The sequence below is a fragment of the Bos mutus genome, chromosome 5 (assembly GCF_027580195.1).
Source record: "Bos mutus isolate GX-2022 chromosome 5, NWIPB_WYAK_1.1, whole genome shotgun sequence".
In the NCBI taxonomy this organism is placed as follows: domain Eukaryota; kingdom Metazoa; phylum Chordata; class Mammalia; order Artiodactyla; family Bovidae; genus Bos; species Bos mutus.
This window is the reverse complement of record NC_091621.1, coordinates 34,238,208-34,256,832: the sequence shown is the minus strand read 5'-3', so window position 1 is coordinate 34,256,832 and position 18,625 is coordinate 34,238,208. Positions and strand designations below refer to the sequence as shown.

General features: G+C 37.9%; 1 protein-coding gene across 10 annotated transcripts in view; it reads right to left on the bottom strand.

The window, feature by feature from the left end:
- Positions 1-4,535: 4,535 nt before the first annotated feature.
- PPHLN1 (periphilin 1) overlaps positions 4,536-18,625 on the bottom strand; it is a 173,440-nt gene continuing 159,350 nt past the window's right edge. For all 10 annotated transcript variants that reach the window (XM_070370637.1, XM_070370635.1, XM_005896814.2 and 7 more), the window contains one exon: positions 4,536-5,068. In XM_070370637.1, the coding sequence (XP_070226738.1) occupies positions 4,874-5,068 (195 nt within the window). In that variant the 3' untranslated portion in view covers positions 4,536-4,873. The remainder of the gene's footprint in view (positions 5,069-18,625) is intronic.

Here is an 18,625-nt window from a genome sequence, read left to right as displayed (position 1 = left end):
GGCACTGGCGCCGGGTCTGCTTGAGGGCACTGAAGCCATTTGGCCAGTGTGTCTTCCTGAGAGCTTGGTCATGAAGGGTGGCCTCTTCCCATCAGACGGATGCAGGGACAGCACACTGTTTCTGGCTGCTGGATCCTCACCTTTTCAGTGAACCCTCGCTGCCCTCAAGGACAACAGCAGGGATTCAGCCAGAAAGCCTGAGAGGGGGCACCAGCAGGAGCCCAGGAACAGAGTCCTGGGCCAGGAGCAGGCTTCCCAGAGAGTGTAGCCCTGAAGGTCACATGCTAGCTGGCCAGGATCACTCTGTCCTTTCCTCCTCCCCGCCTCACACCTGTTCTAACCAGAAAAAAATGACCATACAGGAGCAGCCTAGGCAGTGGAAAAAGGCCTCAGGTGTCCTCTTCTAGCAAGTGTCTATAAGCGTGGTTATTTTCTATTTTGTACTGTGTTAAGTCACTCATGTCCAACTCTTCACGACCCCATGGACTGTAGCCCGCCAGGCTCCTCTGTCCATGGAATTCTCCAGGCAAGAATACTGGAGTGGCCATGCTCTCCTCGAGGGGATCTTCCTGACCTAGGGATCGAACCCAGGTCTCCCACACTGTAGGTACTTTACCAGCTGAGCTACCAGGGCAGGCCACTGTATTACTGTGTGGTAATGGATGGAAACGAACGCTTTGGTGGTGAGCACACTGTGGAGTACACGGAAGCAGGGACAGAAGGTTGCACACACGAAACATATGTTATACATCAGTTATCTCTAAAAAGATAATTTAAAAAACATCCCCCCCCCAAAAGTTAAAACTTCAGTGACAATGGTCTAACGTTAGAACACTCATTCATCTATGGGGGGCAGAGCTCAAAAAACAACATGCTAGAAAAAGCAGGGTGTCCCTACTGCTATACAAATGTGCATGCAGCCTTAGCAATATGTCACCAACTGACATTTTAAATACAACTTGAAGTAAACTCAGTCCCCATTACTCCACGATTATTATATTGTATTATATTATTATATTATTATTACTGTAGGATGGAAACACAGAACTGGTACAGCCTTCTGAAGGCAAACTTCAGCAAAGCCAATCCTCAAATATCATTTCTATTAGTTTGAGCAAAAGGTGACTGCTAACCCAAAACCAGTAATGTGGCTTAAATAATAGACATTAACTCCTTTTTTACATGACAGTCCAGTACTCCATGTGGTCACCCAGGGATCCAGGCATCTCCTGTCTGTGGCTCTGCAACAAATTAAGGCTGGGCTGCTAAACCTGTTACTTTAGGGAGGGGTAAGAGAGAACATGAAGGAGTTACATCCACTGTCCTAACGGTCCCAGCCCAGGAGAGAAGTCACTTGATTACACCTGTGACAAGAGGGACACAGAAAACATAGTCCTAATTAGGCAGTCATCTGAGTGAATTTCAATTCCATTACCATGGGAAAAGGGAAGAACAGATTCTGCTAACTATAGTTACCAGCCGCTCTTGCCCCACCCTTTTTCTTTCTGAATTGGGTGACATCAGTGCTCTCGAGAGAACTGGCAGGAAGGAAATGCTAACCCACAAACCTTAGTCTGACAAGAAGAGTGGCCGTTACTCACTGGAGTTCCAGGTGCCAGCCTGAGCAATGTGACAGATGTAATGCTGCGTGGGTGGCTGGCTGAATATTGCCTACCATGAATACTTCAGGAATGACCAGATCACCATCTTCAAAGTTGTTGCCAAAAAACTGTCAGAGCTTTCCTTTGACTTTAGGATCCCTTTAGAAGGTGTGAAGTGAAGCTGAAAGTACTACAGAATATTTAGGCACTATAGCATGAGTCCCTTCTTCAGGGGATCTGGCCTGCCCTTGAGGGGATGAGGTTATGGGTCTATGAACTGGCTCATGGCTGGCAAGCGGCGGAGGGGCTATGAGAAATCAATGGTTATGGCAAGAATAAATATTGATACAAAGGTAATTATTTAAAAATCTTAAGTAGGAAAGAAAAGATTCAAAGCACTTCATATTCCTGCTCTCAATCTACCATTTCTTACATTCATCCCCTATCATCTTCCCCAACCTGAACTTCCAATACTTTCCCTTCTCTCCCTGAATAAGACCCAGAGATCAAATGTCACTTGCTTTGTAAAGCATAGAAAGTAGGAGGACCTACAACTTCCCAAGCTATGCTAGGAACCAGGGTCACAAAGACAACACGTTTCCTGTACTCCAGAGGTTACTCTAAGGCTGTCGGATTTTATCCTGTAATTCTCTGAAACTCAAGATTCATAATTACACAATTATTGAGCACTACTGTATGCTCAATGGGGTTCCCAGGTGGCACAGTGGTAAAGAACCCACTTGCCAAAGCAGGAGATGGAAGAGACACAGATTTGATCCCTATGAGAAACCTATGGACAGAGGGGTCTGATTGATGGGTTCCAGTCCTTAGGGCTGCACAGAGTTGGACATGATTGAAGCGACTTAGCACACAGGCATGTGACTCAGTGCTCAATCTTACCTCACTTAACTGCTTTCTCAGACATGGAGATTCCCAAGTCACCAAAGTTAATATTATAGCTCCTCAACCCTCAAACATCCTCCATCCTGATGAGTAGTGTTGAGTAGGTGAACTGAACACTCAGAAGCAATCTTGCAGTAGAGAGCAATAAAAATCTACATTTAAGCAAAACACTTTACGCCAGTTTTTTTTTTTTTTTTTAAAGAAACGATCTAATTATTTAAAACTGGTTGCTTTATTTTGTACTTTTAAAGTTCACAAAAGCTTCACAATATCTGCTTTCCCCCTGTTGATCATCAAGGCTTTATGGTAAGACAAAACTTTATCACATCAATTGGGCATACTCAAAAACAATGGATAATTTACAAACAAATTTCTTTAATCAAGAACATTTTGCAACATACATACCCTGGCATGTATCTGAATTCATCTATCCTAAAATAAAACTTTAAAAAGCTTTAAAAATAAAACAGATTTAACACTGACAAGCGTACCAGAATAATGCTGATGGCAAGTTATAAACAGCTGTGAAATGTTGAATGTAATTTGGGGAGAGGGGAAAAGAAAGTATCCACTGAACCTATATTTAAATGCATCTGTGAGTAAAATTTCTCTAGTTTAGTGAAGTTCAACAAAGTAAACAACTCCTTTGTCTCAAGGTAGTTGAGTCTCAAGTTTTATTTTTAAACTTGTGACATCTTGACTTGAGGAAATGAATCCCGGAATTAGAATATTTAAGAAGAAAAAATGGGTGTTAGAAACAAATCAGTACTTTCTTAATCTTTCTAATGTAGGTAACAGATAAAACTACTTTTCACATTAGGGAAGAATACCAAAGATGATACATAGGGTTTAGTTTTGACTTATGTACAATATCTAAATTCAAGGTGATCTCATATAGGAAACTTAATAAATTGTTGCCTTCAACTAGTTTTTTAACTTGTGAAATGGCATAATGCATATTTTGAGGCACACAGTACAGGATCCACTAAAATTATTTATACCGCTATTTCTACTTTTAATAGAATTTTTATCTACTCTGGTATAGGTCTTTAGATATAGTCAATAGAGGCCACTAAAAATAATGCCAAAATTCAACTGAGGAGAGAGTGGAATGGAAAAAGAATGGAAGGATAATGAAATTGGGTAGTAATAACAAATATTTTTAAAAGTTTCCAAACACATGCCACGAAATTACATATTTGGCTAAACGCCACCGGGCAGCTGGAAGTGATCAGGAAATGAGCGGAATCCCCTAATTGTCCCAGTTAAGATTCTTAACTAACCCGTGATGTGGATGGCTCGCTCATGGATTGTTTACACAGGCTGCTTGGTGAAGGGTAGATGTGCTAGGCTTACAGCCTACTCTTTGTTTCATTCAAAAACACTTGTAGAGGGCTATGAACCCCTAGAAGGGACAGCAGAACAAGAGTCTGTTGGATTACAAACAGAGATTAACAAAGGCATAATATGTTTAATTATGGATATGTTACCAATCACTTTCTTTCTTGAGATGGGGAATATGCGCCTACAGATAAAATGAACTCCACTACTTCCCCCATATTCTAAATTTTTCTCTTTTGGTTAGAAATTTTTAAAGAAATCCAATTTTAAAATAGGCCTCATCTTTCATCTCCAATTTCCCAGTCTGTTGGTCTTTTGTGTGATAATATTTAAGACTCACACATCAGTGAGACTAGTCAGGCGTTTCAGGATTATTTTAACAGAAGACATTGAGTTCATTTACTTGGAAAACAGGATTTTATTATGAGGTGTCTTTTAGAGATTTAAATGCTCTATTTTATCACAATGAGAATTATCCTCAAAGCAAATATTTCCCAAGATACCAAAGTATTCAGTTTATTTGAATATACTTAAACATACTGAAAGTTACAAAGCCTAAGGTAAGCAAGCAACAAGTCAATAAAACACAACTCAGAACTGTAACATTTTCACATGGTATCACTGACTATGAAATGCAAAAAGTCTACAAATGTTTAAGTGGAATGTACTCTAACCTATAAATTACACTAGTGTGACCAAACAGATGATCACGCAGCAGTGGAAGACTGCAGGACGCGTCCTCTAAGTACAGAAATCTTGGACTGCGTTTTCAAGAAAGCTTGAAAAATTAACTGACCCATTGTTTTAGGACAGGGAAAAAAAGATAAGTATGGATTAGAAGGCTCTACATGTAGATAAAAAAGATTCTAATTAAAATATCTTAAACAGACTATTTTAGATGTTTGATATTGGAAATATGGTCAACTATCATAAAGTATTTCTCTTCACAAAAATTCCATATATTAAGGATTTACACAATCCAGGGGGAAAAAAATCTAGAAATTTTTTTTTTTGCCTGAGAAAGCAATCTAAAACGGCTCTCCAAAATCTTGACTAGAGGTGTCATACTCCGCAATAAAATGCTTGAGTTCTTCAACGCACCGCTCACCGATTTCATGTAAATTCTGTCTCAATGCAAACTGTATAGACTTTTCTAATGAAGGATCTTTTTCAATCAGCATTTTCACAACCATTCCAAAAGTTTCACAGTCTTGTCGGTAAACCTAGAAAGATAAATACACTGTGGTTACTAAGAATAATTAGCCAAACACTGAGCTGATTCAGTAGACAGAATTATGATACTGAAATCTAAAAGGGAGACACAAAACCTCTCACTCTGAGTAAACACTACTGCCCAAGGCCATTTAAACCACTCTCTCTCGAGATTTGCTGGCAAGTTGAATGAGCAGAAAAGCACTGACAGACCACATCACTGACTACAGAAGTCAGGCATAGCATTTGTCAAGCATAATGCAGTCTACCAATAGGACATAAGACTAGAAATGAGGACTAAGAACAAATACCAGCTAGGTAAGACATGCTGATAGCTTTATTCATTTACTTGTTTGGAAGAAATAAGATTACAAGCCCCTAACTTCCGATTATTTGTTTGAATCATGACCGGGTGATAGATTCAAAATTCTGTTTAGTATACAACAAACAACTATAAGAAGGCTGAAAGTATTTATCTGAAAAAAGCTTTTCAAGTTATAAATATTTGATATTTAAAATCACCAAGGCAGAGTTCAGATCAAAACAGTATGTTATACACACACATGTTCATACATACACATGTGTACACACAGATGTATATATAGTATATGCATGTATACATGTCTATATATTTTCTACTTTAATGTATATATTTTAATATTTTATTTCAATGTGTATATATAATTTGTACCAATGGCAATCAAATATTATTTCCTGTCTAAAAACTGCTAATGTTTTTCCACATTAAACCTTAGTTTGCAGTCACAAAATGCATTTTAGATTTCTATGCTATTTTTCATACTCTGTAAATTCATATATTTAAAGAAAAATTAGTTAAGTCTCCATGAAAATTAAATACAAATTATCTGATTTAAAAGTACTGTTTTAATTTTAATTTTTCCAAATTTAACAAAAACAATCAACATGTTCATTCTCTGAAAAAGAATTTTATTCACTTTTTAAAACTGTAGAAGTGATCTGAGACATTGCTTCATTCATGACAGTTCTCATTCCTCAAATGATCACTGCTAGTAACGGTGATTGCTGCTGTATTTTTTAATGTCTGCAATATTTTTTTAATCCCTTAAAATAGCTATTTAAAGAAGAATATTTGTTTCTGCCTCTCAGTACTAGGTTGCCAAATTATACTAAATTCACTTCCGTGCTCTTGAAAATAATTCATAAGCCCCAAAGAATAAGTTCTTCAAATGACCCAGAAATTAAAATATATAAAATCCTCAGTTTGCCTTCTCCATCTCAATACTAAAACACACACACATTTTTTCTGAATAGTGAACGAAATTTACCCCTAATAGGCATTAAATTTAATTCGAATATTTAAACCAAATGTTTATTCCAGTTTATCTCAAGGTTTACATGACCCAGAATTAATATTACTGACTACTCTAATAAACCAACTTAGGAAACAGTATACCGCATAATATTACATAGGATGTCAAGGCAATGGAGCACAGTAACTGGTCTAACAAACACAGAGGATCTAACCTAAGTCAAGCCAATGCAGTCCCCATGGGGGAAGTCAGAACCATGATGTGTTTTACAGTCTTAGTGGAGGTAAATTCCTTACCAAACCAGTCAACCCATATAATAACAGCATTCTAACATCAACCATTGGCCTCAGCAGACCACTTTGTGGGTGGCCTAAATTTTATAGGCATCTTTATAGCAGATGTACTAGATGAGGATAAGGTTACACTGTGAATTAACCTGCAAATTCTTTAATGTAAATCTGCTGTTTTACCTATAACTGTAACTTTTCATTTAGCATATTTACAGAACATAAATGTAGTACAGATTTGCATATCAAAAGTAAAACCGTATTTAAAATGTGTTCATGCATTTATTTAAACTGCAAACTATTCTCACTCTGGAGACAATAAAAGCATTTAAAGGCTGTGTTTTATTTTTTGATTGTAAATCCTTTTTGAATTATTCATTGAAAAGACAAATTTTTGTACATTAGCTGACAAGAACAATCAGAACTTCCCAAAGCAATGTAATTCTGTACCACAGGGTAAATTTTCTAAAAAGACTGCTTAAAATGCACTGGTTGGGCATTAGACAGGAAATCATTAGTTTTTTGTTAAAGGAAGGACCTCACCCTCCAAAGTTTTATAAATAAAATTCACAACGGTCAGAAACATATTTCCGAAATCTGTTCCACAGTAAACTCAATCCCAAACAGGAAGGGTGTAGTTATCTGTGGAAGAGTTTGTTTGCTTGTGGTCCCAAGCTGGAAATGTATTAATAATCTTCAGACTTGGTATCTACAGGCCACACAGGAAGATTTTTTGTTGTTGCTTTTTCTCTTGATTGGACCTCATCAAAATGGAAACAGGTTCAAGTTTGGGTGGGGCTCACATACACCGCACAGAAATGTAGTTAAATTTGCCAGCATAATGAAAACACTATCTAAATGTGGTTTCACACAGTATCTGACTATAGTTGTGTTAATAGCTGAAGGCTCATAAAGTGCTTCCAGGAATAAAAGGACATGATAAACTACCAAAACTTTTTACTATTAATTATGCTGTCCAGTGACTGAAGCAAGACTATTTGGCATAACAAACTCTGATATAAAACTTCTCTAAAATGTACAGCATTCTAGTCCTTACCTCTGTTCCCACAAAAAGAGAAACCAAAACTTAAGGCAAAATGAGTTGTTCGAATTTTCATCTCAGACAAACATCTTTAGGATATATATTACAGTTCCATAATAGTAGTTTGGTGGAATCATAGCAATTACACAGCCATTAGCCACAGGAAACTACTTGAATTTAGGTAAACATGTGTATACTTATCTTAGCACTTAATTTATAATATATATTAATATTAGGAGGTAAATGAATAAACTGCAAAAGTCAGACACACACACAGCCTTAAAAGACTGAGGAATCAAAAACAATTCTTTTCTCTGTTGCTGATACCTCAAGATTCCACGTAATTTCCTTGATCTGAATTCATTGGGTTTAAAAGGATGTGTCCTGTTTCAGGAGAGACACATCCTAATGGTAAAGGTAAACACAGACTAGTAAAATACACCATAGAGGAGCTACTAGATGTGGAAGGTGACAAGGAAGCCAGAAAGAGCACAGAAGTGGCTCCAAGAGCAGGTATATCAAGTTCAAATCCAGACTCTACTACCGTGGTGAACTGAAGAACATCCTCCAACCCCACAGCCAAGATGTTCACATCCTAATTCCTGGAACCACGGATATGTTACCTCACATGGTACAGGAGACCTTGCAGGTGTGTTTATATTAAGGATTTTGAGAAGGAGAGATTATCCTGGATTATCCAGGTAAATAAAATGCAATCACATACGTTCTTAAAAACAAAATGCAGAAAAAGAGGAAATGTGATCACAGAAACAGAAGTTGAGTGATGGCTTTTAAAGATAGTCGTAGGGTACAAGGAGGGAGCTACCCTACCAGCCAAAGAGTACAGGTAGCCTCCAGAAACTGGAAAAGGCCAAGAAAGAGATTCTCCCTTGGGGTGTCCACAGTAAGTTCAGCCCTTGCAGAAATCTTAACGTGAATCTGATTGTACAGATTGTACAATTTGTACACAAATTGAATGTGTACAATGTGAAACTTGTACACATTCTTCTTAAGCTCACATGGAGCATGCATCAAGACAGACCACATTTCAGGCCATAAAACATGCCTTAGCAAATTTAAAAGAAGTATGCTCTCAGCCCACAGAGGAATTAAGCTAAAATTGCAAAGAAAGATAGCTAGAAAAATCCCCAAATATTTGGAGATTAAACAACGTATGTGCATGCATGTTAAGACGTTTCAGTTGTGTCCAACTCTGCAATCCTATGGACTGTATGTAGCCTGTCAGGCTCCTCTGTCCATGGGATTCTCCAGGCAAGAACACTGGAGTGGGTTGCCATACTCTCCTTCAGGGGATCTTCCCGACCCAGGGATTGAACTCGCATCACTTACATCTCCTGCGTTGGCAAGCAGGTTCTTTACCACTAGCGCTATCTGGGAAGCTCCATTAAACAACATACTGCTATTGATAAATAACACCCAAATCAAAGAAGTTGTCTCAACAGAAATTTAAAAATATGTTCAAAATATAACATCAAAATTTGTGAGATGTATCAAAAACAGTGCTCAGAGAAAATTTATATGAATTTTCATTAAATGAATGTTAGCAAAGAAGATATAGAATAAATAATGTAATAAGCTAGGATACTAGAAAAAGAAGAGCAAATTAAATGCAGAGTACGAGAAATAATAAAAATTATAGCAGAGATCAATGAAATTAAGAAAAGAAAATTAGAAAATCAACAAAACCAAAAACTGGTTCTTTGAAAAGATTAATAGAATTGATAAACTTCTAGGCAGGCTAATTAAGAAAAAAAGAGCAAAGACACAAATTATTAATATCAAATTGAAATGGGGTCACCACTATTCACCTTTCAAGCATTTATAATAAAGGAATATTATGATAACTCTATGCCCACTAATTTGATAAATCAGATGAAATGAACCAATTTCTCGAAAAATAGTCTAGCAAAACTCAAACAAGAAAAAATACATAATCTAAATAGGCTTTTACTATGAAAGAAATTCAATTAACGATTAATAACTTCCAAAACAGAAAGCACTAAGCCCAACTGGTTTTGCTGATAAATTCAGTTCAGTTCAGTTCAGTCCCTCAGTCATGTCCGACTCTTTGTGACACCATGAATCGAAGCACGCCAGGCCTCCCTGTCCATCACCAACTCCCGGAGTTCACTCAGACTCACGTCCATCAAGTCAGTGGTGCCATCCAGCCATCTCATCCTCTGTCGTCCCCTTCTCCTCCTGCCTCCAATCCCTCCCAGCATCAGAGTCTTTTCCAATGAGTCAACTCTTCGCATGAGGTGGCCAAAGTACTGGAGTTTCAGCTTTAGCATCATTCCTTCCAAAGAAATCTCAGGGCTGATCTCTTTCAGAATGGACTGGTTAGATCTCCTTGCAATCCAAGGGACTATCAAGAGTCTTCTCCAACAGCACAGTTCAAAGGCATCAATTCTTTGGCGCTCAGCTTTCTTCACAGTCCAACTCTCACATCCATACATGACCACAGGAAAAACCATAGCCTTGACTAGACGGACCTTTGTTGGCAAAGTAATGTCTCTACTTTTCAATATGCTATCTAAGTTGGTCATAACTTTTCTTCCAAGGAGTAAGTCTTTTAATTTCATGGCTGCAGTCACCATCTGCAGTGATTTTGCAGCTCCCCAAAAAATAAAGTCTGACACTGTTTCCACTGTTTCCCCATCTATTTCCCACGAAGTGATGGGACCAGATGCCATGATCTTCGTTTTCTGAATGTTGAGTTTTAAGCCAACTTTTTCACTCTCCTCTTTCACTTTCATCAAGAGGCTTTTTAGTTCCTCTTCACTTTCTGCCATAAGGGTGGTGTCATATCTGAGGTTATTGATATTTCTCCTGGCAATCTTGATTCCAGCTTGTGCTTCTTCAGCCCAGCATTTCTCATGATGTACTCTGCATATAAGTTAAATAAACAGGGTGACAATATACAGCCTTGACGAACTCCTTTTCCAATTTGGAACCAGTCTGTTGTTCCATGTCCAGTTCTAACTGTTGCTTCCTGACCTGCATACAAATTTCTCAAGAGGCAGGTCAGGTGGTCTGGTATTCCCGTCTCTTTCAGAATTTTCCACAGTTTATTGTGATCCACAAAGTCAAAGGCTTTGGCATAGTCAATAAAGCAGAAATAGATGTTTTTCTGGAACTCTCTTGCTTTTTCGATGATCCAGCGGATGTTGGCAATTTGGTCTCTGGTTCCTCTGCCTTTTCTAAAACCAGCTTGAACATCTGGAAGTTCATGGTTGACGTATTGCTGAAGCCTGGCTTGGAGAATTTTGAGCATTACTTTACTAGCGTGTGAGATGAATGCAATTGTGTGGTAGTTTGAGCATTCTTTGGCATTGCCTTTCTTTGGGATTGGAATAAAAACTGACCTTTTCCAGTCCTGTGGCCACTGCTGAGTTTTCCAAATTTGCTGGCAAATTGAGTGCAGCACTTTCACAGCATCATCTTTCAGGATTTGAAAGAGCTCAACCAGAATTCCATCACCTCCACTAGCTTTGTTCGTAGTGATGCTTTCTAAGGCCCACTTGACTTCACACTCCAGGATGTCTGGCTCTAGGTGAGTGATCACACCATCATGATTATCTGGGTTGTGAAGATCATACAGTTTTTCTGTGTATTCTTGCACCTCTTCTTAATATCTTCTGCTTCAGTTAGGTCAATACCATTTCTGTCCTTTATTGAGCCCATCTTTGCATGAAATGTCCCCTTGGTATCTCTAATTTTCTTGAAGAGATCTCTAGTCTTTCCCATTCTGTTGTTTTCCTCTATTTCTTTGCATTGATCGCTGAGGAAGGCTTTCTTATCTCTCCTTGCTGTTCTTTGGAACTCTGCATTCAGATGCTTATTACCAAACATTAAAAGAGTGATGCCAATTCTTTATAATCAGTGCTAGTAAACAGAAGCAGAGGGAGCATTTCCTGGTGTTCTGTGAGGTCAGCATACCCTACTACCAAAACCAAAGCCATTACTAGAAGAAAAGTTACAAACCTGTATCTTTCATAAACATAGATACCAAAAAATTCTCAAACCCAAAATACAATGAAAAGAATTATACGTAACAACTGGGGCTTCCCTCATAGCTCAGTCAGTAAAGAATCATCCTGCAAAGCAGTAGGCCCAGGTATTCAATTCCTGGGTTGGGTAGATACCCTGAAGAAAGAAATGGCAACCCACTCCAGTATTCTTGCCTGGAGAATCCCCTGGGCAGAGGAGCCTGTCAGGCTACAGTCCATGGGGTCACAGGAGTTAGACATGATTTAGCAATTAAATCACCACCACCACCATACATAACAACCAAGTGGGATTTACTCCAGTTATGCAAGGTTGTTTCAACATCTGAAAATCAATTAATACAATCCATATTATGCTAGACAATGAAAAATATGCTAGAAAAGAAAAACCACATGATCATATCAATAGACGCAGAGAAGCATTTGAAAAAAATCCAACATTCATTTATAACAAAACTTTCTGTCCAACTAGGGATAAAGAACTTCCTCAACTTGATTTAAAAAAATATCTACAATAACCTTATTGCTAAATCATGGTAAGAAAATATATGTCCCTTCTCCCAAGACAGGAAATGAGGGTATCCCCTTTAAAAACTATTCAACACTGTACCGAACACAGCTAATGCAATAAGACAAGAAAAGGTGTACCAATTATGAACAGAAAAATAAAACTCTCCTTGTTTGCAGGTGACACTGCTGTGTAGAAAATCCCAAACTGATCAAAAAATTAGTGGAACTAATAAGTGATTAGAGCAAAATTGTAGGACATAAGGTTAATACACAAATGTCAATTGCTTCCTATATACTAAAAATGAATGATTGTAATTTGAAATTAAAAACAACACAGCACTGAAAAAAGTTAGTATAAATCTAACAAAACAGATACATGATCTATATGAGAAAAACTATAAAGCACTAATGACATAAATCAAAGAAGATATAAATTTCAGCATATGTCATGTTATTGCACTTTGCTTTACTGTGCTTTGTTTGCAGTGTTTTTTAATAAACTGAATGTTTATGGCAACCTTGCACCAAGCAGGGCTACTGGCTCCTCTTTCCAAGAGCATTTGCTCACTGTGTCACATTTTAGTAATTCATACAATATTTCAAATCCTTCACCAACAAAAAGATTTAGGCTCACCAAAGGCTAGCATTTTTTAGCAATAAAGTATTTTTAATAAGCTAGGCACACTGTTTTTTATAGACATACGGCCACTGCACACTTAATAGACTATAACTTTTATATGCATTGGGAAACCAAAAAATTCATGTGACTTGCTTTATTATGATATCTGCTTTATTACAGCGGTTTGGAACTGAACCTGTGATATCTATGTAAATGTTTGTAAATGGAGATATAGTCTACATTCATGGATAAGAAAACTCACTATTGTTAAGATATCGGTTCTTCCCAACTTGATCTACAAATTCAATAGTCACTACACCAAAATCGCAACAAGTAATCTTGTGGATTATTGACAAACTGCTTCTAAAGTCTATATGGAAAGGCAAAAGACCCAGAATGCTCGACACAGTATTAAAGAAAAACAACAAAGTCACAGAACTGACGCTCAACTTACTATAAAGCCACAGTAATCAAGACTGTACGGTATTATCAAAAGAACAAAGAGATCCGTTGTACAGAATAAAGAGGCCAGAAATAGATTCATACAAATTGCAACTGATCTTTGATAAGGGAGCAAAGGCAATTCAAAAAGAAAGACTAGTCATCTAATGGTGCTGGAGGAACTGACCGTTTATGTGCAAAATCTAGACAGAGATTAACTCACAATGGACTATAGACCTAAATGTAAAATACGGAACTATAATTCTTCTAGAAGATAAACAGAAGAAAAAATCTGGGTGATAACACCAAAAGTATATTCCAAGAAAGAAAAAATGGATTTCATTAAAATTAAAAATATCACTGGGATAGACAATGTTAAAAGAGCAAACAGACAAGTTACACACTGGGAGAAAAATCACTGCAAAGCATATATCCGACAAAATACTGGTATCCAAGATACACAAACAAATTCTTAAAACTCAATAATGAAAACAAGTCCAATTTTAAAAATGTGCAAAAGAGCCAAACCTAACCAAAGAAAACATTTAGATAGCAAATAAGCAAATGAAAAGATGTTCAAACATCGTATGTCATTAAGGGTACTGAAAATTAAAATAATGATGAAAAGAGATACCACTACACACCCATTAGAATTGTTAAAATCCCAAACAATGACAACCCCAATTTCTAGTGAGAATGCAGAGCAGTAGGAACTCTCATTCATTGCTGGTGGGAATGCAAAATGATACAAGCCACTTTGATTGACTACGAGACAATCACACAACTGAAAAACAAGCAAGGGAAAGTTACGACCTCCTGTGCCACAGCTTCAGTACGTACAGACCTAACTATGCTGTTGTAAGGACTGAGGTAATAAGGAGCACTCAGTATAGTGCCTGCTCTACAGGAAGCATTTAATGTATGTTAAAAATAGTGATGCTGATGATGGAAAAAGAAAAAACATTCTAGCTTTGTCTAGAGAAGGGAGTATTAGAAAATGGTATTATAACTTCTTTAATGTTTAACATCCAATTATATTTCTAACATCAATGACTATATTTAAAATTATATCATTAATGCTTTTATTTTGGTTTTAGTTTTATCTCAAGTCATCCTCCACTTTCTACTGACATTAACTATGTACACATTGAAAAAAAATCAATATGAAGACCACATTCACCATCTCAAGAACCAATTCTTTAAACATGAGTTCGTGTTAGGAAAATATGGAGGAGGAAAATGAAACAGCATTTTGGAGAAATTCAATTGGCTTGGCATAGCTTAAAGCATGCTCACTCTCAAAGTAGGCCATGAAAAGCTTTCTTTTAAGGAGCTTAGATCTCAACCTGTAAACAGTTAGCAAACAGATAAAAATCTACGAGCAGGAAAAGGTGAGAAGAAAGTGAAAGTTGCTCAGTCATATCTGACTCTTTGTGACCCCATGGACTATAAAGTCCATGGAATTCTCCAGGCCAGAATACTGGAGTGGGTAGCCTTTCCCTTCTCCAGTGAATCTTCCCAACCCAGGGATGGAACCCAAGTCTCCCACATTGCAGGTGGATTCTTTACCAGCTGAGCCTCAAGGGAAGCCCAAGAATACTGGAGTGGGTAGCTTATCCCTTCTTCAGTGTATCTTCCTGACCCAGGAATCAAACTGGGGTCTCTTGCATTGCAGGCGGAGTCTTTGTCAACTGAGCTATGAGGGAAGCTGGAAGTGGATCCTTTTGATACATCAAGGAAAGAATGGTTAGGAATCAATGCTATGGGGTTCCTGAGAACTGGAACTATGAATGTCACATGATGTGTTAAAAAAAGATGAGATTAGAGGCTTCATTAAGAGTAATTAAGAAGCAATATGGATATAATAACATAAAAACTCATGGGTAGAAGGTTTTATTTCAACGGGGAGGGAACTAGGAATGGGAGATAAGGTCAGTACCTAATATGTAATTCAATTAAAGTGAAACTCACTTTAATTGAGTGCGTTAAAGTGAAACTCACTCATTCGCCTAGGACAACTCTTTGCGACCCCATGGACTATATAGTCCATGGAATCCTCCAGGCCAGAATACTAGAGTGGGCAGCCCTTCCCTTCTCCAAGCGATCTTCCTGACCCAGGAATCCAACCGGGATCTCCTGCATTGCAGGTGGATTCTTTATCAACTGAGCTATCAGGGAAGCCCAATATGTAATTTGAGGCACCTGTCAAAAGGAAGTGACGTACTGAGTCTAGCCCTTAGGAGAAGGAAACAGAGGAGGAAGAGAGATCTTATCTTCAGCACTAAAGCGAGCTGAGGCAAGGGGAGGACCTAGAAGAAAGGGTAAGTTCTTTCCTGCTCCAGTATCTGATAGAGTAGATATTCAGTAAATGTTGAATGAATAGTTAAGAGTCAGTTCTGAGAGAATGTATAATGCAAGAATGAAAAGACAGTCCAAAGTAGACACCTAAAAACATCAATATCAGTCATAAAGTGACAATAAGGAAGACTATGAATCAGGAGAGAATGAAGGAAAAGGTTTGCAAAATAAGGACAATCAATCAAATGTCAGAGAAAGATTGAAGAGGCTAACAGACAAAACATATTGATGGGACTTGGAAACGTGTGGAAATAGGTAACTGCAAGAGCAGTTTACTGGGATGGTAGAGATTATAGAGCTGTGCTTACTAATACAGTAGCCTCTAGCCATATGTGACTAAATTTTAATTAATTAAGTTAAAAATTCAGTTCCTCAGTTGCACTTTAATGGCTTTCATATCAGATAGTGCAAATATAAAACACTCCCATCATCACAGAAAATTCTACTAAGGAGTGTTATTACAGAGGACTGGGAAGTGAAAAAAGGGTAAGGTGACAAGTGTTGACCTGGTAAATTAATTAGTATATATTTGCAACTATTTTATCATTAAGGTGGAAATAAACATTTACCACTTTTAAAGAAGAACTGTGAAATATAATTAGTACCTGTGAAATGTTGCATAATTTTTTATGAAATTCATATAAAAATATAAATTAAAAAAATAACTCCAATTGAGGCTTAATATACAAGGAAAATTCATAATGTCTAACGTGTTGGTGAGATTGGGAAAAACTGTTGACAGCATAATGATGTTAAATACTGGAGCAAATGTAAACCCTTTAATTTGGGTCTGTAGTAATGTAGAAAGTGTCAAAACTATTGCAATCTATGTTACTTCTTGTGCTATATTAATAGAAAAAGATATCTTTAAACATCCTCCTCAATGCTGCACTGGCTCTTAAAAACACAGCTCCAAAAAGAACACTGATGGTTGCTAAGAAATGCATTATGAACACATGGATTAGATCTTAACCACCTACATTCAATATGTGGGTACAATTATTACAGCCACATAAAAAAAAGTCCAAAATTAATGATAAAGTGGTTAAATGCTAAAAAACCTCAGCAATGAATGTTTGTTAATTCTCATCCATACATACAGATCAATTTATAAATTTATAGGGTTCAATCAAAGATTAATACTTAAATGATTTTTGTTTTACCCTTTCCAACTTATTGGTTCTTCCAATCATAATATACTCAACAGACAAAAATAAACAAAACAATTCCAGAGTCTACATCTTTCACTGATGCCAAATGCCAAAACCAGGTAGCACTGAAAGTAAATACAGGAACTGGATAAATCTCAAATCAATAGATGTTTTTCTGGAACTCTTCCTTTTTCCATGACCCAGCAGATGCTGGCAATTTGATCTCTGGTTCCTCTGCCTTTTCTAAAACCAGCTTGAACATTTGGAAGTTCACAGGTCACGTATTGCTGAAGCCTGGCTTGGAGAATTTTGAGCATTACTTTACTAGCATGTGAGATGAGTGCAATTGTGCGGTAGTTTGAGCATTCTTTGGCATTGCCTTTATTTGGGATTGGAATGAAAACTGACCTTTCTGGTCCTGTGGCCACTGCTGAGTTTTCTAAATTTGCTGGCATATTGAATGCAGCACTTTCACAGCATCGTCTTCCAGGATTTGAAATAGCTCAACTGGAATTCCATCACCTCCACTAGCTTTGTTCGTAGTGATGCTTTCTAAGGCCCACTTGATTTCACATTCCAGGATGTCTGGCTCTAGGTAAGTGATCACACCATCGTGATTATCTGGGTCGTGAAGATCTTTTTTGTACAGTTCTTCTGTGTATTCTTGCCACCTCTTCTTAATATCTTCTGCTTCTGTTAGGTCCCTACCATTTCTGTCCTTTATCGAGCCCATCTTTGCATGAAATGTTCCCTTGGTATCTCTAATCTCCTTGAAGAGATCTCTAGTCTTTCCCATTCTGTTTTTTTCCTCTATTTCTTTGCATTGATCACTGAGGAAGGCTTTCTTATCTCTTCTTGCTATTCTTTGGAACTCTGCATTCAGATGCTTATATCTTTCCTTTTCTCCTTTGCTTTTTGCTTCTCTTCTTTTCACAGCTATTTGTAAGGCCTCCCCAGACAGCCATTTTGCTTTTTTGCATTTCTTTTCCATGGGGATGGTCTTGATCCCTGTCTCCTGTACAATGTCACGAACCTCCGTCCATAGTTCATCAAGCACTCTTATCTATCAGATATAGTACCTTAAATCTATTTCTCACTTCCACTGTATAATCATAAGGAATTTGATTTAGGTCATACCTGAATGGTCTAGTGGTTTTCCCTACTTTCTTCAATTTAAGTCTGAATTTGGCAATAAAGAGTTCATGATCTAAGCCACAATCAGCTCCCAGTCTTGTTTTTGCTGATTGTATAGAGCTCCATCTTTGACCGCGCAGAAGCACGCTGGCTGTGACAGACTGCACAGAAGCATGGCTGAGAGGAGCTTCCCCTCACCCAAGGTCAGGGGCTGCGGCTGAGAGGAGCTACCCCACGCCCGAGGTCAGGGGAGGCAGCCGAGAGGAGCAACCCCACGTCTAAGGAGTGGCGGCTGTGCGGGCGCAGGAGGGCTGAGAGGAGCTACTCCACGTTCAAGGTCAGGAGGGGCAGCGTGAGGAGATACCCCTCATCCAAGGTAAAAGACCAGTGCCTGCGCTTTGCTGGAGTGGCTGTGAAGAGATACTCCATGTACAAGGTAAGAGAAACCCAAGTAAGACCGTAGATGTTGAGAGAGGCATCAGAGGGCAGACACACTGAAACCATAATCACAGAAAACTAGTCAATCTAATCACACGGACCACAGCCTTGTCTAACTCAATGAAACTAAGCCAATGTTCACAGCAGCACTATTTACAATAGACAAGACACAGAAGCAATGTCCATTCAACAGATGACTGGATAAAGAAGATGTGATAGATATCCACAATGGAATACTACTCAGCCATAAAAAATCATGAAATATCGC